The 23,140-nt window shown below is 33.2% G+C and overlaps 3 protein-coding genes across 4 annotated transcripts; 2 read left to right on the top strand and 1 right to left on the bottom strand.

Moving 5' to 3' along the window:
• The first annotated feature begins 833 nt into the window (after positions 1-833).
• LOC139871690 (transcription factor PIF3-like) lies at positions 834-5,574 on the top strand. 2 transcript variants are annotated; one of them, XM_071859418.1, is made up of 9 exons: positions 834-1,168; positions 1,640-1,800; positions 1,893-2,868; positions 2,963-3,067; positions 3,501-3,575; positions 3,821-3,886; positions 3,981-4,343; positions 5,109-5,193; positions 5,276-5,574. In XM_071859418.1, exons 2-9 carry the CDS (start codon positions 1,721-1,723, stop codon positions 5,284-5,286), a joined length of 1,761 nt encoding a protein of 586 aa, XP_071715519.1. In that variant the 5' UTR covers positions 834-1,168; positions 1,640-1,720; the 3' UTR covers positions 5,287-5,574. The 2 variants fall into 2 exon arrangements, with proteins under 2 accessions (XP_071715519.1, XP_071715520.1); XM_071859419.1 differs by having other exon boundaries at positions 854-1,168; positions 3,501-3,566.
• A 3,664-nt stretch (positions 5,575-9,238) lies between these two features.
• Positions 9,239-11,113, bottom strand: LOC139871047 (uncharacterized). Its single transcript, XM_071858795.1, has 2 exons — positions 11,021-11,113; positions 9,239-10,978 (listed from the first exon to the last, which is right to left on the bottom strand). Exons 1-2 carry the CDS (start codon positions 11,111-11,113, stop codon positions 9,239-9,241), a joined length of 1,833 nt encoding a protein of 610 aa, XP_071714896.1.
• Positions 11,114-19,781: 8,668 nt separating this feature from the next.
• On the top strand, positions 19,782-21,112 carry LOC139871046 (uncharacterized). The gene is made up of 3 exons (XM_071858794.1): positions 19,782-19,932; positions 20,032-20,574; positions 21,075-21,112. The coding sequence occupies exons 1-3, from the start codon at positions 19,782-19,784 to the stop codon at positions 21,110-21,112; spliced, it is 732 nt and encodes a 243-aa protein (XP_071714895.1).
• The last annotated feature ends 2,028 nt before the right edge of the window (positions 21,113-23,140 follow it).

The following is a 23,140-nucleotide window of genomic DNA, read 5'->3' as shown; positions in this document are numbered from 1 at the left end:
CCGGCCACAGTTCTTAAAGATGACGAAGATTGGAATGCTATGGTTGATCGAGCAGTGACACTCAATAAAAAAATTAAGGTGTATATCGAATTCATGGATGATAGCGCCTATATTGTGTATTCTGTGATGAGGATGAACCCACCAGGCAAACACGGATGGCATGTTTTTTTTCGGATTAATGCTAAGAACGTTATCGTTGTTTTAAATGTTTAGTTTAATTATGGTATTATGTTTAGTTTAATTATGTATACTTAAAAATATATAATCGTTTTTGTGTTATTAATAAAAGTGTTGTTTTAAAAAATTAATAATAATAATAATAATAATAATAATAATAATAATAATAATAATAATAATAATAATAATAATAATAATAAAATAATAATAATAAACTAAATAATAAAATTAATAAGTTAGTAGAAAAAATGAAAAAGAAAATAAAAATGTGGGACCTATTGTCTCATCACACAATAATCACGCCATACCATTACATACTCCATTACGCTATCACAATTACCAAATCAATATTATACTTCACAAAAACACCTCATCACACTATCACGCCCTCACCATTACAAATGGTCTTATGACGCAATTCCATCACGCCAAAAAAATACCACTATCACGTCAAGTTACAGGCGTGATGGTGACGCAATGCCTTTAAAATCCGGCCAGCACGCTGCGTTAAGGGTGAAATATAGGGAGTAGTATATAAAACTTAATACGAATACGTATTTGGTTACGCAGACAAAATATTAAATTAAAGTGCTTGTTGATAAGAAGGAAGGAGAAAAGAAAAAAAGAACAAATTAATATTAATAAAAGTGTTGATAATATCATTGGAAATTGTATTGTATAAGAAAATAAGTGTACAAATTTTAGAAGGTAACAGTTGTGCTCCAACTTAGAAGTGAACCTTTCTTTCTCTTTCTCTTGGTTACCTCCATTTTTTGCAATTGCTTTCGCCGTCTTCTACTACTAAAACCCAGTTTAATTCTCTATATTTCTTTCTTTCCCCATTTTCAAGAATTTGACACCCAAAACCCATCTGGGGTTCTTCAAGATCACAACTTTTATACATTTCAATCAAACCCCACTAGAAATTGGGAAGAAATAATGGATCTTGGACTTTATTTTGGCATTCTTAATTAACTTTTGTTTTGCAAAGGTTGGTCTATTAATTAATTATGTTAATTAACTAATTATTCTTTTGATTAGTAGATTTGATAAGTTACTGGTATAAATCTTTTGTGGGTTTGTTTACTTATGTTTGACTTGCTGATTAGAGTATGTTTGCTTTGTACTTTTGTAATTAGAATAAGTTTTAATTAGATTAGATTTAGCTTCAGCTTTGCTTTACCTTTATAGAGCACCATTAAAGAAATAAGTTTGACTGATTATGATTAATTATATATTATTGTGGCTAAAGATAACATTTTGTCAGATTAAGACATTACTATAAAAGAATATATATATATATATATATATATATATATATATATATATATATATATATATATATATATATATATATATATATATACAGACATGTCCTGATGTAGATAAAGTAATTTATATTTGTCAGTAAAAATATTTATAAACAAATATAAATTTCTCTCTGATGTCATGATCTTTGCAGGTGTTCCATCAAGTGGTTTGAGGTCTATACAAGTTTATGAATTTTGAGATATTGTTGTTGTTGTAACATTTTGAAACAAAGATGCCACTTTCAGAATTTTATGGATCTGTTAATGGAAGGAATGGATCCCAACAGCCAAAATCAACTGATATTTCATATATGTAAGTTTTTTGTTTCTGTTTTTTTAAATTTTGTATGTAATTTGTTATGTTATTCTAATAGGATTAATGTAAGTTGATTGTGATAATTGCAGGCCGAACGATGAATTTGTTGAATTAATATGGGAAAAGGGTCAGATAATGATGCAGGGTCAGTCTAGTAAAGCTAAAAAGACACCAGTTTCTAATAATTTTCAATATCATACACCGAAATTTCAAGAAAAAGATGGTATTTTGGATGTACCTATTCCCGAATTGGGATTAAATCAAGATGATGATGATGATGATGATATGGTGCCATGGTTGACTTATCCACTTGATGATTATTGTTCTGATCTCCTGCCTGAAATATCTGGCGTAACCATAAACGAACCGCATTTGCATAAGCATCCACATTCACATACACATAACAATTCAATACGTGAGGGTGTTGGATTTGACCAGTCAAACACATCTAAGGTTTCAAGAACTAACCACGTGTTTTCGTGGTCGAATGATCAAGTGCATAATCCGGATCCAACGATCAGATCACGAGTTACCGACATAGGTGTTAGTAGTAATAATTATAGAAATAAACCTCAAAATGTTGTACATAGAGAATCAGCACCGACTCATGGTTCATCGCGAAATCTTGAAAAAAAGGTGCAAAAAGAAGAATCTGTACTCCCTTATTCGGCATCAACATTGATGAATTTTTCTCATTTTTCAAGACCGGCTGCTGTTGCTAAAGCTAACCATGGTACAGTTGATGTTGTGAATCATGGACCACAGAAAGACATTGGTCAACATAATTTGAATTCAGTTAAAGTAGGTTCAAACGGGTTTGCAAGTAAGCCACTCGACGAGCCATGTTGTCTTGAAAAGTCAACAACGGGTAATGACAAGTCCAACAGTGTGGTTGTTGATGCAAACACGGCTAAAGTGGGTCCCGAAACCGTAAAAAGTAACGAGCCGGTTGGTACCACTTCTTCTGTTTGCTCGGGGAATAGTGCCGAGAGGGCTTCGAATGATTTGACCAAAAATTTAAAGAGAAAAACGCGTGATACCGAGGATTTTGAGTGCCAGAGTCAAGTATGTTAAAAAGCTGCTTTTTTTATTTGCAATATCTTATGTATATTTGTTGTGTTGTGGTCGTTTAATGTAATGATATCTTTTTCATTATTAGGATGTCGATGAAGAATCATTGGGGACTAAAGCAGCCGGTGGTTCAAGAGGAGGTACAGGTTCAAAAAGAAGTCGAGCTGCTGAAGTTCATAATCTGTCTGAAAGGGTGAGCTAACATTGTATGTAGTTTGTTAATCATCGTATCCAACACTTGAACCTAGGGGTCGCAATATGGGCGGGTTGGGTAGGCTAAATGACGAGGTACTCTCAACATGGGCGGTGTCTGAACTGGGTTGACCTGCAAAAGCTTTTTTATTCATAATTTATAATGTAAAGAGTTACTTAGTTATTTGTGAATCTGAAAACATTACATATACATCTAGTTTTCAAATGACAATAATATTTTGAAGATTCTATATGCTAAAAGTTTTTGATCTGCCCATTTGAGATGTATAAAATTTCACAAGTGCCTTTAGCTATGTCACGCTTGATTGCCTCATGAGTGCATCCCTTTCGGGTTGTTCAGTTGGTTGTTTGTATTTATCTTATGTTAGACTAATTAGACTAATATCAATTCTCGTTTTTTAATGTTGAAACAGAGGCGAAGGGATAGGATAAACGAAAAGATGCGAGCACTACAAGAACTCATACCAAATTGCAACAAGGTATACAATGTAATTAATCTTCTATGTGAATCCATCTTCTGCGTATACATGTTTCAATATCAACCAAAGAATACCTATACATAACCTGAAATACGGAGTAGGTAATATGGATTGTTATCTTACTATATAGAGGAAAATATAGTTTTGTTTAAACCACCCAAAATAGAAATTTTACAACTTTTGGTGATCAACGGAGTATGTTTATAACAAAATCTTGGCTTTCTAATCTTAGTTCTTTTTATTTTCGATTACAGGTGGATAAAGCATCAATGCTTGATGAGGCAATTGAGTATTTAAAGACACTTCAGCTTCAAGTACAGGTAAACTATTTCAAATTTGATCTTACATTAATATTTTATCTTCTTCCTTCTGTCTTATAGTTTTGATGGATTTGTGTATTTGTGACTATTGCAGATTATGTCAATGGGAACTGGATTATGTATGCCGCATATGATGTTCCCGGCGGGAATGCAACATATGCACCCTCATTTCTCACCCATGGGAATCGGTATGGGAATGGGTTATGGAATGGGAATGGGAATGGGAATGGACATGAACGTCGGATCTCAAGGACACCCGCATATGTTTCCGTATCCTCCTAACGCTACCCAAACGTCACGACATCCGTCACCTATTTATGGACATCATAACCAAGGAATGCAAATGTTGTTCCCTCAACAACCTATGCCCGGTATTCCTATTAATCCGGCTGTTCGGCAGATAGATGTGCCGCCAAGCTCCAAGGACCATCACACGATTACACAAACATCCAGTCAGGTATTTGCATATTTGTTTTGTCTAAAACGGATATTTTGAAATTTGCATACTGATTGGTCTTTTTTTACAAAACATTAGCATAATTTTTGAACACTCCACCACCTATCTAATTATCTGATTACTACAGAGCGTATCCAAACATCATTGTTTACGGCTCATCTGGATAATTAGATTATTCAGTGAATATAATCATTGTTAAAATGCACATACAAAGACTCCCTAAAATATGTCACTACAACTAATTTTGTAGTTTATGAGAGTTTTGAAATGAGTTTTTCATGCTTAAAAGTGTGAGAAATAAATTTAAAGCGTGAAAAAATACGGCGTTAAAAACATTTAGTATATCCCACGCTTATTAGTGTAAAAATTCTTTTAGTTCTTCACGCTTTTAATTGTTATGTAAGACCCCTTTTACTTTAAGTTACTTAATTTTTCAAATTTGATGCTTTTAAGTGTTATTAGTTTTTTTGACGCTTTCAAGTGTTACGGAGTATTAATTTTTCCTTTTTGACGCTTTTAAGTGTCAAAAACTGTGCGACACTTGTAAGTGTCAAAAAATGAAACTCTTTTTGTAGTGGTTTTTCTTTTATATACAAAATACACAGAGAAAGAATACATTTTTTAAAAGAGAGATGAACTGTGTTCCATCTTATAGTATGTGTAGTGTTCTATATTTCATTCTAAAGATGAACACGCCCCATGTACGTTTTCAGTAAACAACTACTATTCATCATATTAATCGTTGCTCATATGTGTGACCGACAGCCTCAAGTTGCAAACAAGAGCGTTATCCAAGCTACGTTGACTGACAAAAAAGATCAAGGTTTAGAACCCGGATGTAGTGCCACTGGTAAGTTTATCTCTTATATATCTTTGCTCTAAACATGAATTTACTTTTCAAAATCTATTAATGTTAATTGATTATAACGTAGGTGTTGATTGAAATCACATACTGAAGAAATTACCATAACAATGCATACAGAATACGACAGAAACCGTTGGTTGACTTTCTTGCAGTGACTATTTTGGAATCTTAACCTTCCATTTTCGATCTGCTTCAAGTTTGAAGTGGTGTGAAGAAAAGTTCTCTTTGACTTGTTTTTCTTTTCGATGTGAATTATCCCATGGCAGTGATTGTTTATTGTCAATACAGTTGTACACGTTATTATAAGTTATTTATACATGTTAACCTACTTCAAGTTTAATGATATAGTAACAGTTATATTTTTCACGTTTGGTCTGCTGAGCGTCTGACGTCTGCGTGTGCTCATTGCGGTATGCCTTCTACAATTTGTCTATATATGTTTGGATTCATAAGAATTGAGTATTTGGTGAGCAGATTGTCATAGATTTGAATATGGAAAAGGCTGGTTACATAATTCTTTGTGACCAAGTGTAAATATTGTCAAAAGTTGTACCTCGTATTCGCCCTAATTTTGTTTGATAAGCACTTGTGAAAATAGTGAATCAACAACCAAGAGACACCAATAGAACTTCAATAGAACAATACACAATAATCACCAAGTGCCAAGATTATAATTAGTGCCAAAATTACACGATGTGCCAAGATTATAATTAGTGCCAAAATTACACGATGAAACAGAGATAAATAATAGGAGTCAAGATTACACGATGAACAAGAAAACAATAGAGATTACAATCTCTTCAAACTGAATCGTGATCGGCCAATGTAGCAGGTACCAAAATTAGGGTTGATAAAAAACGAATAGCCGAGGATAAAGGGAGCGGGGTGTTTTTTGTGTGTGTCAACCCTAGCTCACGACACCCTAGACATAGAGGGAAAAAAAGACACCAGCAACCCATAACTTTCATAGAAAGGCAGAACAGACCCTCAACTATGAATTGAGACGGTATTTTGTAAATACGTAATTATCTTGCATAGATTAACCACATTTCTTGATTTTTCGATCGTCTGAGAAAAGAAAGATCTTGTTGTTTCTTCAACAATTTCTGATCTCTAGTGGACCTCTCAGTAGGATTCGAACCCAGATGAAGTTCTGACCATCTGTCAGAGAAAAAAGAACGAACGGATCTTGTAGGATTCCCAAGAAATTCTTCGATTTCTTCCGGAAGCAGATGATTAATCATCTGCTTCTCACGTTCCGTGAATAGCCGGGACATTGAGGAATATCCAGAAAGGCATTTCGGGAAAGCATAACAGCACAGGTTCTTATGGCTTTGCACAGCATGTCCTTTTAGTAAAACATGTAACATACAAAGATCAAGAGCAAAATACAAATGAGAACAAGAAAGACCAAAAAGGAGTTTGACAAAGAAATAAAGTGATAAATTTAACATCCCCCCACAAACTCATTTTTGGTATAAGTCATAGAGTCCAAGTTTGCTAGCCAAGTAGCCATGTTGGGTCACACTAACCCCTTTGGTTAAAATGTCAGCCAGTTGACTTTCAGATTTGACTTTGACAGTTTTGATTAAACCACTTGAAACCTTTTGTCTAATATAATGCACATCAATTTCAAAATGCTTAGTTCTATCATGAAAAACAGAATTAGCAGCCAACTGAATAGCTGAACTATTATCACAAAACAGGTCAACAGGTAAGTCAACATTAACCCCAAGTTCTTGTAAAAGATTTTTGACCCAAACAATTTCACAAGCTGTGCTTGCCATGGCCCTATATTCAGCCTCAGTGGAGGACCTGGCAGTTGTAGCTTGTTTTTTACTCTTCCAAGATACTAAGGATCCACAAAAATAAACCAAGTATCCAGTCACATATTTTCTATCAACCTTACACTTACCATAATCAGCATCACAATAGGCATTTAAAGACCAGTTATTGCTTTTAACAAATTGAACACCCTTACCAGGAGAGCCCTTTAGGTATCTTAGGACTCTTAAGGCAAGATTAAAGTGAGACTGTAGAGGAGCATGCATAAACTGACTAAGAACTTGCACAGAAAAGGATATATCAGGTCTGGTAAGAGTTAGGTAAATGAGTTTTCTAACAAGCTTTTGATACTCAGTTAAGTTGGTCAACAAGGGATGTTTTTCACTTGGTTCACTTAAAACACTTAGATTAGGTTCAATGGGAGTGCTAGCAGGTTTGCAGCCCAGAAGGCCATACTCATCAAGAAGATCAAGGCAGTATTTTCTTTGTGAAATGCACATACCTTTTTCATTTTTCAAAACTTCAATTCCAAGAAAGTATTTGAGTTCTCCTAAATCTTTGATTTGAAATTTAATTTTCAAAAATTGTTTCACCTTATCAATTTCACTATTATCATTACCAGTGATAACAATATCATCCACATATACAAGTAAGGCAATGAAAGTATCACCACTATCCTTGACATACAAAGAGTTATCAGACACACTTTGAGTAAAGCCATTTTCAATAAGAGCAGCATTAAGTTTGAAGTGCCATTGTCTAGGGGCTTGTTTCAAACCATATAAGGATTTTGTAAGTTTGCAGACCCTAGTGTCATTTTCATCAAAGTAACCCTCAGGTAAGGACATATCAACCTCTTCACATAAATCACCATACAAAAAGGCATTGTTTATATCAAGTTGGAACAAGGACTAGTTATTCTGAACAGCAAGAGTAATTACACATCTAATAGTCACATGTTTTACAACAGGTGAGAAGGTTTCCTCATAGTCAATTCCCACCTTTTGACTATAGCCCTTAGCAACAAGTCTGGCCTTATACCTTTCTATTTCACCATTGGATTTATACTTTATCTTGTACACCTATTTAGAACCAATAGCTTTTCTACCAGGTGGTAATTCAGTAATAATCCAAGTATTGTTCCTGTTTAGGGCTTCCATTTCAAGATTCATGGCCTCAGCCCAATTGGGATCTTTTATGGCTTGTTTATAACATTTAGGCTCAACAGACTTGTTTAGGCTAGACACAAAAGCATAGTTTTCTGAGTTTAAGAAGGAGTAATTGATATATTTTTCTACCCCATATTTCACCTTCCCTTCCACAACAAAGTCACTAAATTTTCTGGGTAGGTTGGTTTCTCTGGTCGATCTCCTTAAGTTTTGATTATTTTGAAAATTACCCTCAAGAGAAGTGGTATTATCCACTGGTGTTGCTGTAGGAGCCTCATCACTATCACTATTGGCATCACTACTAAAATCACTGGTAGAATGCTCAACAGCTGTAGGACCAGACTCACTACTACCCTCACCATCATTTGATTATCTCTCCTCATCATTGGGTCTTGAGATGTTAAAGTCATTAAAAAACATTTGATCAAAAGTATCTTTACTACTCAAATTGTTTTCTTTTTCAGACACACTTGAAGAAAATTTTTTGTTTTTAAAAGGAAACACAGTTTCATAAAATTTGACATCTCTTGAAAAATTAACATTTTTGTTTTCAAGACTATATAATTTGTAACCCTTTTTTGATTTGAATAACCAATCAACACACACTGCTCAGATCTATGACTGAATTTATCAACAGGTTTTAATAGTGTAGCATAACACAGACAACCAAAACATCTCAAATGAGAGAGATTAGGAGACTTTTTAAACAGAAGTTCATAAGGAGAGCAGCCAGAGAGAATGGAAGATGGTGTCCTATTTATCAAGTAGCAAGCAGTCAATATACAATCACTCCACATATTTAAGGGTAAACCACCCTGGAACATAAGGGCTCTGGACACATTTAAAAGATGTCTGGGTTTTCTCTCCACAATCCCATTCTGTTGGGGAGTATAGACACATGATGTTTGATGTAAAATCCCTTTGTCTTTAACAAAGTCCTCCATTTGATTATTAACAAACCCAGTCCCATTATCAGACCTTATGATTTTGACTTTTGACTCAAATTGTGTTTCAAGAAAGAAAACAAAAGACTTTATTTGACTGAAAACTTCATCTTTAGATTTGATTAAGTATGTTCAGACAGCCCTTGAATAGTCATCAACAATAGTTAAAAAATATTTGAACCCTTCCCTGCTTTGAACCCTAAATGGTCCCCAAAGGTCAATGTGAACAAGGTCACCCACAGCAACAGACTTATGGTCACTATCATTAAAGGTTTCTCTAGTTTGCTTTGCCTTGTGACAAACATCACAAGGTTCATAGTTAATGTCTTTATTTGAAAGGTCAATTTTTCCTTTAAGTTTCTTTAAAACATTTTCAGAAGGGTGACCAAGTCTGTTATGCCATAAGTTGTTGGACAGGTAGCATTTATTAGCAGATAAACAGGTATTTTCATGACTACTTACATTACACACATAGAGACCATCAAAAACATCAACAGTCCTTACAATTATCCCTAGCCTCAAGTCCTGAATATAGCATTTGGTATTATCAAAACCAACTATCAGTTTGCTGTCTTTAGTTAACTTGTGAATAGAAAGTAGGTTCACACAGTACTTTGGTATCACCAACACATTAAAGAGGGTTATGTTTTCATTAATCTTTAAATCATCAATTTTCTTGATAACAGCCTTAGTTCCATTAGGATGTCCCACAGTTAAGTTTAAATGAGAGACATCAATAATATTATTCAACCCATTATCAGACCCAGACATGTGTTGAGAGGAACCAGAATCAATAATCCAACCCTTATTCTCAATTTTTGAAAAATTAGTTTTAGGGTTGAAAAATTTGGGAAAGTTCTCATTAAATTTTTTGCTATTGTTTAAAACAGTACCTGCCATATTCCCAGTTGCAATCTCGGGACCAGACTTCTCATTAATTAGACTCAACAACTTCATCATTTGTTCATTTGTCAAATTGTTATTTCCAGATCCTGACCCAGAACTATCACTCACAGAGCTATGATTAGCAGCATTTTTATTATTAAATTTGTTCACATAGGTCTTTTCTTTCCACCCAGGTGGATATCCCACAATTTTATAACATCTGTCAATAGTATGCCCAATTTTATTGCACTTTGTGCACTCGTAATTAGAGTTGAGAGTCCTGTTATTAGTGAAGTTGTTTGAGTTGTTCCCACTGGAAAAATTATTTTGGTTTGACCTTCTTTGAACACTGTTATCATTCACAACATTGTTTGAGGTTGACACATTTGACTCAACTTGGGACATGAAAACAGATGTTTGAGGTTTATTATCAGTAGTGGACAACCCTCTATGTGACTCTTCTCTAGACAACACAGAATAAGCAGTTTTAACATCAGGTAATGGGTCCCTCAATAGCAGATTACTTTTAACATGCATGTAACAATCATTTAGACCCATCAAGAATTGCATCAATTTAAGCATACTATTATGTTTGACAGTTTGATCAGCAGCTTCACAAGTAGATTGTTTCAGATTAGCCATGGCATTATATTGTTTCCACAGAGAGTTCAGCTTATGATAGTATTCAGATAGAGAGTTATTTCCTTGTTTCAATGTGCTAATATTAAAGTGTAAGTTAAAGATAATAGACCCATCTATTTTATCATAAGTTTCCTTTAGTTCAGTCCACACAGTGCTAGCATTTTCAGAGAAAATTAAACCAGCATACAACTCATCAGCAATAGAACCAAGTAACCATGAAAGAACTATAGAATTACATCTATCCCATTGCTTAGACAAAACTTCATCATTAGCATTTTTAACACAAGTACCATCCACAAAACCAACTTTATTTTTTGAACCAAGGGCAAGTAGCACAGATCTACTCTATATTTTATAGTTTTCTGTCCTTTTAAGTTTGATAGAGACAAGAGGTGTGCTAGAGGTGTCACTAGGGTGCAGATATAAAGGGTCACCAAAGTCAAGCTTATTGATAAGAGTAATCGCGTTTTCATCCCCCATGGCAAATAGGCAGCAAAGGCAATCAAACAAGAACACAGTAGCACAGAAAGAGATAACCAAACAGAAAAAAAAGGTCACGAATCAACCAAGTGCTTGATCAGGTATTCATGAGTTTAAAGGAACTCAGATCAAGAGTTGGGCACTGGGATTCTCGGTCTGCAGGGACAAGAAAAAACAAAAATTAAACTAACACAAGATAGAGAGTAAGGAAAGATACTCCCCTAAACGGGTAAAGAACCCTAGCAGGCAATGAGTGACAGCGGAAGACAGTGAATCACAGTAGCAGATCACAGCAAGGACAGTAGCAGATCATAGCAATTGATCGAACGACCCAAACCCTAATTTGAAACAGATTAGGGTTTCTTCACCCAATCGAACAAAACACTAATCAATCGTGAGCCTATGCTCTGATACCATGTGAAAATAGTGAATCAACAACCAAGAGACAGCAATAGAATTTCAATAGAACAATACATAATAATCACCAAGTGCTAAGATTACAATTAGTGCCAAAATTACACGATGAAACAGAGATAAATAATAGGAGCCAAGATTACACGATGAACAAGAAAACAATAGAGATTACAATCTCTTCAAACTGAATCGTGATCGGACAATGTAGCAGGTACCAAAATTAGGGTTGATAAAAAACGAATAGCCGAGGATAAAGGGAGCGGGGTGTTTTTTGTGTGTGTCAACCCTAGCTCACGACACCCTAGATATAGAGGGAAAAAAAGACACCAGCAACCCATAATTTTCACAGAAAGGCAGAACAGACCCTCAGCTTTTAAAAGCATAACAGCACAGGTTCTTATGGCTTTGCACAGCATGTCCTTTTAGTAAAACATGTAACCTACAAAGATCAAGAGCAAAATACAAATGAGAACAAGAAAGACCAAAAAGGAGTTTGACAAAGAAATAAAGTGATAAATTTAACAGTACTCAAAACATTACTCTTATAATTTTCTAGTGTTTAAGCAGCAAAACTTTTTGTGGCTTTAAGCTAATAATGGTGTTTTCTTTTGATTCATTATCAATTCTGATATTATTCTGTACGTTTGATAGACAATTTTACATGTTAAAATTTATCATTTTAATAGCCCGCCAAAATCGCGACGCTATACATTAAATAACGGTCCCACAGCAAGGTTATGTCCCATATGCAACATCGAAGCTGAAACGATTGAACATATGATACTGGATTGTCCAAATATCCGTGATCTATGGTCAAAAACTTTTAATTGGTGCAATTTGGGTAATATGCTATATTCGGATATGGGGGAAATGTTCAATGGTAAGGGAACAAACATGAACCAAGCTAGTTCTAAAGTATGGCAAGCAATAGAGTGGACTACGGGCTACACAATTTTGGAAAAAAAGCGAAACTCGAAAGCGTTCGAAGGCAAAGAGTGGATTGCCCCGATGGTAGCAAATGAAATTCAAATATTGAGTTTTCTTTGGATTTCATCGCGCTACAAAATAATCAAACTCGATTGGCAACAATGGCTTACAAACCCTCTCGTTTCCGATGATCACGGCTAAGTTGCTGCTGTCTCTTTTCGTTCATATTGCTTTTTCGATCTCCTGTTGTATAGCTATCATGTCTAAACAATCCATATGCTTATGCATGTTGTTCTCCATGTAAATTTGTGATAATAATAAAATTTTTGCTTTAAAAAATAAAAAAAAAATTGATTATATGGTGAGCAGATATTTGAATTTGAAAAAACTTGGTCACATAATTCATTTTGACCGAAGTGTAAAGCTTGTAACATTGTCAAAAGTTCTACCTCGTATTCGCCCTAATTTTGTTTGATAAGTACTCAAAACATTACTCTTATAATTTTCTAGTGTTTAAGCAGCAAAACTTTTGATGGCTTTAAACTAATAATGGATTCATTACGTGTTAAAATTTATCATTGTAATGATCTGTCAAAATCGCTATTGACGATGTACATTAAATTACGGTCTCACGACGAGGTTACCCTCGTATTCTTAGTAATATATCAAAAAAACTTGAGTATATGGTGAGCAGATTGTCATAGATTTGAATTTGGAAAAGGCTTGTTACATAATTCTTTGTGACTCAAGTGTAAAGTCTTGTAACATTGTCAAAAGTTGTACCTCCTATTCGCCCAAATTTTATTTGATGAGTACTCAAAACATTACTCTTATAATTTTCTACTGTTTAAGCAGCACAACTTTTGGTGGCTTTAAGTTAATAATGGTCTTTTCTTTTGATTCATTTGATCACTTCTGATAATATTCCGTACGTTTGATAGACACTTTGACATGTTCAAATTAATCATGTAGACATGCAACTTCGCGTCTTAAAGCTTCGTGCCATAATACGCAAGGCAAGGCTCCATGTCATAAAGGCAAGGCTCCATGTCATCTGGCTTGTGCATATCTCTGGCAATTTGTCATTATCGCACCATGTTTCATTACGATATCTGCGCATGCATTGTTTAACGGTGCAGATATTTAATGACCACATTGTTCTTAATCCGTTTCAACCTCTAATTGGTCACGATCGTAACTGCCATAGATTCTTTACTCTTTTATAGGAGAAGATCACGTGCATTAGTAATAAAAACAATTACGACCACCGAGCTAGCTAGGGTTTTCCAGTAAGTACAAACCAATTAGCCGATTAAATATTTGTGGATGAACTCGAAGTCCAGATATCATTCAAAATTACATTGGCCAATCTTCATCTTCTAAACAACGAGTCCCCCGTACACGACTCTACATTCCGAGGAAGCGTGAAGTTGCAAATCAACGTGTATGGGATAAGTGAAACATCGTTGATAAACTGTTTAGACAAATTTTGTATCTGCATTATTCATTTATACCGTCCCGAGTATATGAGGAAACCAAATGGACAAGCTATTATACGTTTATATAATGCACATGAATAAAGACATGGGTTTAGGGGGACTTTCGGGAGCACTGACTGTATGCAGTGAGATTGAAAAAATTGTCTCAATGATCTAAAATGTCGATACACAATAGGTGATCATAAAAAATCGACGATTATGCTTGAAAGTTGCTTCATTCAAAATTTGGATATGACATGTTTTTTGGAATGTCGGGATCGAATAATGATATAAATGTTCTAAATAACTTCCCTTTTTGATACACTAAAAAGATGCATTGTTCCACCCGCACCATTTGAGGTTAACGGTCAGCATTATATGAAAGATTACTACTTAGCTGACGGTATATATCTTGATTCGGCCAGACTTGTCAAAGGATGATCGTGTTCTACAGATGATAAACGGACTAAATTTACGAGATTTCAAGCAAGTGTCCAAAAAAATGTTGAGCGAACCTTTTTAGGGTACTGTATGGTATGTTTTCAATTTTGAAGATACCTTCTCAAGAAATGAGTGTAAACAAGATGAGAAGGGTAATGAACACTTGTGTTATATTACACAACATGATACAAGAAGACAATGGTTTTTCTATTAGTTCGATTGAGCAAGAAATGTTTGTTAAGGCATCAAACAGGATCAGACTTATTACAGGTAGAAGAAGAGATCGGTATACAGTTACACGAGAAATACGAGATAAACATTTTGCACGATTGACCAAGAGATGATCTCGTTGAGCATATATAGCAACTTTCGCTAACCTTTCGAACCATGAATGGATTTAGTTTATGTAAGTTTATGAATTTTAGTTAATTTATGTAACTTTATGAATTTTAGTTAATTTATGCAATATTATAAATTTTAGTTAATTTATGTATTTTTTTTAGAATATTAGTTAACTTAATTTTATGATTTGTAATTAAATTATTAATTTGTTTTAATCATAAAAGAAAATCAAGGTTACAAAAGACGTGAGACGGGGTCGAGACAGTCGGGTCCTAAAAAGGTCGAGACGTTCGAGACAGGGTCGAGACGGACGTTGACCAAAGTTGACTTTTAAATATGTAAGTATATATATATGTACATATTTTAAAGCCAAAAACTTTAACTAATTAATTTGTACCAATAATCGTTATTGCTGTTAATTTAATACAAAAAATTCAAAATAAAATACGACAAATTTGACCGACTTTACCGACTTTCTGGCTTTTCTGAATTTTGACCTACTTTGACCCGAGTTTTTTCAACTGTGACCCGAAATTTGATCGTTGATTGTCATATTAGACGGTTTTCTTCGAGACGGGACATGCTAGTCACCAAACCGTCGCAACGGGCGTCGCAACGGCTCGAGACGGGATATTTTGCAACAGTGAATAAAATATAATAAGTTAAACTAAAAATTTTGAGACCTACTCAAATTCGACATCAAAATTTGACACCTACTATAACCAGACACGAAGCTTGAAGATTAACATAGGAAAAAATCTAATAAAACATGTTAGATTTTTTTTAGTAACCAATTGGGGGGAAGCGATTTTTTTTTCGTTTGTTCGAATTTTTTTTCAGGCATCAAGATCACACGAAAATATGAACGTTTAAAAAGGACACTTCGTGATAAATGTTATTATTTAGGCGGGAAAATGATCGACAAAAATAACATTCAAGATAATATTGATCGTGAAGAATGTTAATCTTCGAACTTTTTTTTTCATGTTTTGTGAAGTACTTTTTGTCAAAATTTAGTCCGATTTAGAGTTTAGGATTTAGTGTTTTGGGTTTAGTCCCTAAACCGAAAACCCCAAACCCTAAACTCTAAACCGTTCGTGTTAAAAACTCAAACTAAATCCTAAATCGAAACCCTAAATCTAAACCCTAAACCCTAAATTTCTAAACCCTAATATGTAGACCCTAATATCTAAACCCTAATATCTAAACCCTAATTTCTAAACTCTCAAAATACGCTCGAAAAATAGGATAATTGTCATTTATTATTTCTTCGAGCGTTTTTCCGCCAAAATAAAACATTTATCACAAAGTGTCTTTTTAAATGTTTATATTTTCATCCAATCTATAATGTTTGTGAACAAAGTTTTTTTTTTAAACGAAAAAAAATTTGCTTCCCCCCGCTTCCCCCCAACTGGTTACTTCCACATTGATCATAACAATATATATATATATATATATATATATATATATATATATATATATATATATATATATATATATATATATATATATATATATATATATATATATATATATATATATATTAGGTTTTAGAGCCCGTGCGTTGCACGGGTCCGTAAAATGCCGTGCAAAAATCGTAACAGAGTATATCATTCAACTATGTAAATAGCGAAAGTAAATAAAATACTAGAACTCGTACGTTACACGAGTGGGTAAAATAATCGTGCAAATTAATTGATTTTTTAAAATAATTATTCTTTTGAGTTTAAGAGCCCGTGGTGTTAACAAATTTTAAAAGTTTTTTTGAGTTTAAGAGCCGTAGTTTTAACAAATTTTAAAAGTTCTTTTGAGTTTAAGAGTCCGTGATGTTGACAAATATTAATAGTAGTTTTGGTGGTGTTAGTAACTTCACGTCTAAAATTCTCTATTTCTCTTCAGAAGAGGTCCATATTTAAGTTAAAAATTATAATTATAATAAATTATTATATATTATAATTATATAAAATTATAAATTATTGTTATTGTTGATGGATCGTATTTAAATTGAAATGAAAATAAGGATAAATTCGTATTTGTAAAGTTGATTTGTAAGGCTTATGGTGATAGGAAACTCACATGTGTACTAAATTATATAACTCCCTTACTATTAGAGTTCAAAATTTTATATTAGGCATTATTTAATAGCAAATATCGTTAGACTATAAATCAATAATAGTCCTTTAATTTAGGAATTGATTGATACTATTACTTAAAGAATGTAATACGTACACAATTATATATATATATATATATATATATATATATATATATATATATATATATATATATATATATATATATATATATATACTACGTTTTAGAGCCCGTGCGTTGCACGGGTGTGTAAAAAGCATGTAAAAAATCGTAACAGATTATATCATTCAAGTATATATAAATAGCGAAAGTAAATAAAACGTTAAAGCCGGTGCGTTGCTCGAGTGTGTAAATAATTGTGCAAAATTAATTGATTTTTTCAAACAATTATTCTTTTGAGTTTAAGAGCCCGTGGTGTTGATATAAATAACTGTGCAAAATCAATTGAGTTTATGAAATAATTACGGAGTTTTTTTTAGAGCTAATATTTTCAATAAAATGATAATGCTTGATAAAATTACTAAATTCCTAACACTTTAAAAAATAGTTAGTGTATGGAGCCCGTGCATTAAACGGTAGTTAAAATAGTATGAGAAACACTTTGCAATTTTGTTGTAATTGGGTATCGAGCCCGTGCGTTGCACGATGGATAAATTATAGTGCAAAATTAATTGAGTTTTTCAAACAATTATTCTTTTGAGTTGAAGAGCCAGTAATATTGAAAAATTCTAAAAGTTCATTTTTATTAATAATATTAATTAGCAAATAACTAACTTATTAGTTATTTAATTAATATAGTTATAATTTTTTGTATGTAAATAACGATACTAAAAAATAGAAAAATTATAAGATTTATCAAATGAAATCACTCATACAACATAAGACCACATAGAGTAGAAAACTTACGAAAAAAAATCAAAGTATACAACTCAAATATGTCTGAAATTGAATATATATCTGTAAGAACTTTAAAAAGTACCCTGAATTGAGAGATGGTGAAAGTTGTTTAGGGGGTTTACTATCCGTTTTAAATTTCAGGTCAAATAAATTAATAATAATTGTAATTAAATTGAAATATATAATTTTAATATCTATATTTCAATTTATTTGTTGTGCAACCATCACTAATCATAACTAAGTTATTATATCCCGATTAAATAATGTTATGCAAGCGTTTAAAAAAAATGTTATGCAATGTATAAATAATCAAAACCCTTAAAATTTTTAAATTAGTAAATCCAAGTTGCTAAGTTGTATATATTTATTGTTTTAATCTTCTTTTTTTTGGAAAGTAAAATCTTGGAATCAAAGAAGCAATTGGAACGTACGGTTTATTAAGTATTATTATTATTAGTTTAGATTTTATAATTTATTTTATATAATTATAATAATTGTAATATATATAGATATAGATATAGATATATACATATAAACATCCATAAATAACTTTCAACCACAATCAAAAAAAACTTTTTGGTTTATATATATATATATATATATATATATATATATATATATATATATATATATATATATATATATATATATATATATATAGGTATATATTAAATTATAATTAAAAATTAATTCAATTTAATAAGAAAATGACACATAAGCAAAAAGCTTTTTGATATATATATACTAGGTTTTTGAGCCCGTGCGTTGCACGGGTGTGTAAAAAATCGTGCAAAAATGTAATTTGCAGTTCATAGAGTATGTAAATAGCGATACTAAAAAAATAGAAAATGTATAAGAATTATTTAAGAGCCCGTGGTGTTGACAAATTTTAAAAATTCTTTTGAATTTAAGAGCCCGTGATGTTGACAAATTTTTAAAATTTTTTTTTGAGTTTAAGAGCCCGTGGTGTTGACGAATTTTAAAAGTTCTTTTGAGTTTAAGAACTCGTGGTGTTGACAAATATAAAAGTGGTTTTGGGTGCTGTTAGTAACTTAATGTCTACAATATTTTTCTCACCCTTAATATCTTTTTAATATATTAATTATATACTACGTAATATTTAGAGTAAAAAATTTTGTCATGGAGCGTAACATTAGTAAGTATAAGTTATATTATTTTAGAATTATTATATACAATTATTTTTTGAATAAAAGTGTAACCCGCGAGTTAATTTAAAAAAGTGTTAGTAATTTTAGCAAAATAATGGTACTCGGGGGAGTCGTCATGTATATATAATATTATAATAGTTATATTTGCGGGTTCATAAATATATTAAGCACTTAAACTGTAAATTTAAACCACTTCCATATTTATTGCTAAAAATAAATGCTCTATTGGTCGTGCATCGAAGCTCCATTTCGAATACAATTTATTGCTTTTTGTTCGTAAAAGTATTTCTAGTTGAACGGTGATGGCGGTGGAACTTAACTCGCGGCGAACAGAAAGATAAAAACGTTAAAAAAATTTAGTGGATTTTAATATATATTCCTAATATAATATATTTTTTATATAAGGCTACATATAGAAAATCTCATTGAAAACTAAAGGGGAACCGTTCACACATTAATTCACAATCAAAAATTTAATAATTATTATATTATTATACCCAAGTTAATAATGGATGTGCAGAATTAAAATGAAAATCGCAAACTACTATTTCCCTTAATATACGGAGTAATATTTATTTTATTATAATATAATAATAATAATAATTGTAAATAATATATATAATCTATACATATAACGATCCATAAATTCAACCACAAGGCTCAAAAACTTTTTGATATATATATATATATATATATATATATATATATATATATATATATATATATATATATATATATATATATATATATATATATATATATATATATATATATATATATATATATATATATATATATATATATATATATATATTACTAAATAATAGTAAGGGAGAGAAGTTGAACGGAGAGAAGGCAGAGACTTTTAAAACTTTGGTTGTAGATAGAGTTGATGCAGAAGTGGATATGGTATCTCATGATGATGCGGACCAAATGTGGAATTGTCTAGCGTCCACTATTAGAGAGACAGCCAAGGAAGCCTTTGGGGTGGCAGTAGGAACATCGAGAGGACATAGGTCGGATAGAGAATCTTGGTGGCTTAATGACGAGGTTCAAAGTAAAGTCGCGCTTAAGCAACTAAGGTTTAGGGACCTCATCAATTGTCGGGAAGGGACTCCGGTGAGTAGAACTGGGGTTGAAGAGTGATATAAAGAAGGAAAAAGAGAAGCTAAGAAGGCTGTTGCTTGTGCAAAAGAAAAGTCATATGAAGATTTGTATAGGAAACTAGACTCCAAAGAAGGAGCAAATGATATCTACAGGATAGCCAAAGCTAGGGAGCGAAGGCACAAGGACCTAGATAACATCAAGTTTATCAAAAATGAAGCTGGCCAAACCTTAGTTAAGGAAGACGAAATTCGGAAAAGATGGGAAGGGTATTTCCAATCCCTTTTCGCTAGAGGAAGTTCCGAGTATCACGAAGATCCGCAAGACTCTAACATAGAACAATCCCAGAACAACATAGATTGTGGGAGGATCAACCAAGAGGAAGGTAGATCGAAAATACGAAAGATGGGGAGAAATAAAGCTGTGGGACCAGACCAGATCGCCATAGAGGCTTGGCGGTATCTCGGCCACGATGGTGTTAGGTGGTTGACTTGCCTCTTCAACAAGACTTATCGAAGCTCTAAAATGCCTATGGAATGGAGAGTGAGCGAGACTATTCCCATCTATAAAAACAAGGGGGATGCTCAAATATGTGGTAAATATAGAGGCATAAAATTACTTAGCCAAACTATGAAGCTTTGGGAGAGAGTAATTGAGACTAGACTTCGACGTGTTACATTTGTTTCGGAAAACCAGTTTGGTTTCATGCCAGACCGCTCTTCGATAGAGGTAATCCATATTATTAGGAACCTTATGGAGAAGTATAGAGAAAAGCAAAAGAACCTTGAGATGGTTTTCCTAGACTTGGAAAAGTCCTACGATTGCGTTTCACGAAACTTAATTTGAAAGACCCTTAATGGTAGAAGTATCCCGAGTAGATATATTAGTGTTATTAGGGATATGTACAAAGGGGCGAAGTCTTGTGTGCGAACGCCGGTGGGAAATACCGAAGTTTTCCCAATAGAAGTAGGTCTGCATCAAGGATCGGCCCTTAGCCCTTTTCTTTTCGCTTTGATCCTTGATGAGCTTTCTCGAGGGATACAAGAGGGTATCCCTTGATGCTTGATTTTGCTGATGACATTGTGCTTGTTTCAGAATCTAAAGAGGAGCTTAATAGAAGACTGGAGCAATAGAGGGTAGCCTTAGAAGGGAATCGTCTACAAATTAGTAGACAAAATACGGAATACCTTAGATGTGATTTTTATAGGAACGTTGATGAGCAAGATGATGGAGTGAACATCTGCATTGGAGACCAGGTCTTGCATCCACAAACCTCGTTTAGATAACTAGGCTCGTTGCTCTACAAATCAGGGAGGATAGATGATGACGTATCACACTGTATTAAAGTAGGGTGGGTTAAGTGGAGAGCAGCGACTGTGGTCTTATGCGACAAGAAGATCCCCCTAAAGTTAAAAGGGAAATTCTTCAAGGTGGCAATTAGACCTGCCATGCTATACGGATCAGAGTGTTGGTCAATGACGAAGGCTCAAAAGAGAAGGATGGAGGTGGCAGAGATGAGGATACTTAGGTGGACATGCGGCAAAACGATATTGGATATGATTCTAAATAGTGTTTTTAGGGAGAACCTGAAAGTTAGAAGCATCGTCGACAAGTTAAGAGAAGAACGGCTTCGATGGTTTGGGCATGTGAGGAGGCGACCTCTTAATGCACCGGTTAGGAGAGTCGAGGAAATTACAATCGACGGTGTAAGAAGAAGGGGTAGACCTACACGTAGGTGGGAGGATATAATAAAGCTCGACTTGAAGGAGCTTTTATTGACCGAGGACATGACTTCTGATAGGAATGCTTGGAGGGCTCAAATTAGAAAAGATGAATAGGCTTTGGTTTGTTTGTGTTCTTGTGGTTTAGGGTGAATGTGTGTATGTGTCTTCTTTTAGAGTGATCTACGTATGTATGTATCCTCATGTATACTGTGCTTGTGTGGAGGTATGTGTATGTATGTACGCATGAGTGTATGTATGTACTCATGTTTAGGGTTTAGGGTATGGATGCAGGCATGTTTAGGTATAGTTTTTTTTGGGTACGTACGTTTATCGTTGTTTTTTGTGAGCGTTTATGTTTGCATTTTTTATGTTTTGGGATGTATGTAAGTTTGTGTTTGTATGTATTAACGTATGCGTATGCAAGTATGCTTACGTTTGTTTCTATGTTTTTGTATGTTTATGGATGTAGGTATGTTAGTGTGCTTGTATGTATGCGCGATTGTGTGTATGTATGTATGTACTCATGTATATTTCATGTGTGTTTGTTTAATGTATTGTTTAGTTACGGAATTATGTATGTATGTATTTATGTATGTATGTATTTATGAATGCATGCGTGAATGTATGTAGGTTTACGTTTGTAGATATGGATGTTTAGGTATGTTTCTGGTTGTTGGTATAGCATTTCTATGTTTTCATCTATTGAAAGGACCCGTTCATATACATTATAAACGATTCACAATAGTTGATTACATCGCGAGGTATTTTGACCTCTATATGATACATTTTACAAACATTACATTCGGTTTTAAAAGACAAACTTTCTTTACAACGAAAGTTGATGGCATGCACACCATTTCATAATACATCCAACTATAATTGACATAATAATAATCTTGATGAACTCAATAACTCGAATGCAACGTCTTTCAAAATATGCCATGAATGACTCCAAGTAATATCCTTAAAATGAGCTAATGCACAGCGGAAGATTTCTTTAATACCTGAGAATAAACATGCTTTAAAGTATCAACCAAAAGGTTGGTGAGTTCATAGGTTTATCATAACAATCATTTCAATATATTAATAGACCACAAGATTTTCGTTTATAAATATATGTACACTCGCAAGTGTATAAAAGTATTCTATAAATTGTAGGCACCTGGTAACAAGCCTTAACGTTCATGTTTTACCCTCTGAAGTACACCAGATCAGGTGTGTTTAAAATAACCTCGAAGTACTAAAGCATCCCATAGTCAGGATGGGGTTTGTCAAGCCCAATAGATCTATCTTTAGGATTCGTGCCTACCGTACATAGACAAGTAGTTTAATGTTACCAAGCTAAGGGTATATTTCTAGTTTAAACCCACGTAGAATTAGTTTTAGTACTTGTGCCTATTTCGTAAAACATTTATAAAAAACAGCGCATGTATTCTC

Source organism: Rutidosis leptorrhynchoides, chromosome 10 (assembly GCF_046630445.1).
Source record: "Rutidosis leptorrhynchoides isolate AG116_Rl617_1_P2 chromosome 10, CSIRO_AGI_Rlap_v1, whole genome shotgun sequence".
NCBI lineage: Eukaryota > Viridiplantae > Streptophyta > Magnoliopsida > Asterales > Asteraceae > Rutidosis > Rutidosis leptorrhynchoides.
The sequence above is the reverse complement of the archived record's forward strand: the minus strand, read 5'-3'. Positions and strand labels throughout refer to the sequence as shown.

Coding starts and splice junctions, on each gene's coding strand:
- LOC139871690 (XM_071859418.1), top strand. CDS start 1,721: ATGCCACTTTCAGAATTTTATGGATCTGTTAATGGAAGGAATGGATCC. Junction 1,801..1,892: donor TCAACTGATATTTCATATAT/GTAAGTTTTTTG, acceptor TGATAATTGCAG/GCCGAACGATGAATTTGTTG. Junction 3,068..3,500: donor TTCATAATCTGTCTGAAAGG/GTGAGCTAACAT, acceptor ATGTTGAAACAG/AGGCGAAGGGATAGGATAAA.
- LOC139871047 (XM_071858795.1), bottom strand. CDS start 11,113: ATGGGGGATGAAAACGCGATTACTCTTATCAATAAGCTTGACTTTGGT. Junction 10,979..11,020: donor ACACCTCTAGCACACCTCTT/GTCTCTATCAAA, acceptor TATAAAATATAG/AGTAGATCTGTGCTACTTGC.
- LOC139871046 (XM_071858794.1), top strand. CDS start 19,782: ATGGTATCTCATGATGATGCGGACCAAATGTGGAATTGTCTAGCGTCC. Junction 19,933..20,031: donor GCTTAATGACGAGGTTCAAA/GTAAAGTCGCGC, acceptor GATATAAAGAAG/GAAAAAGAGAAGCTAAGAAG. Junction 20,575..21,074: donor GGGGGATGCTCAAATATGTG/GTAAATATAGAG, acceptor TGCTTGTTTCAG/AATCTAAAGAGGAGCTTAAT.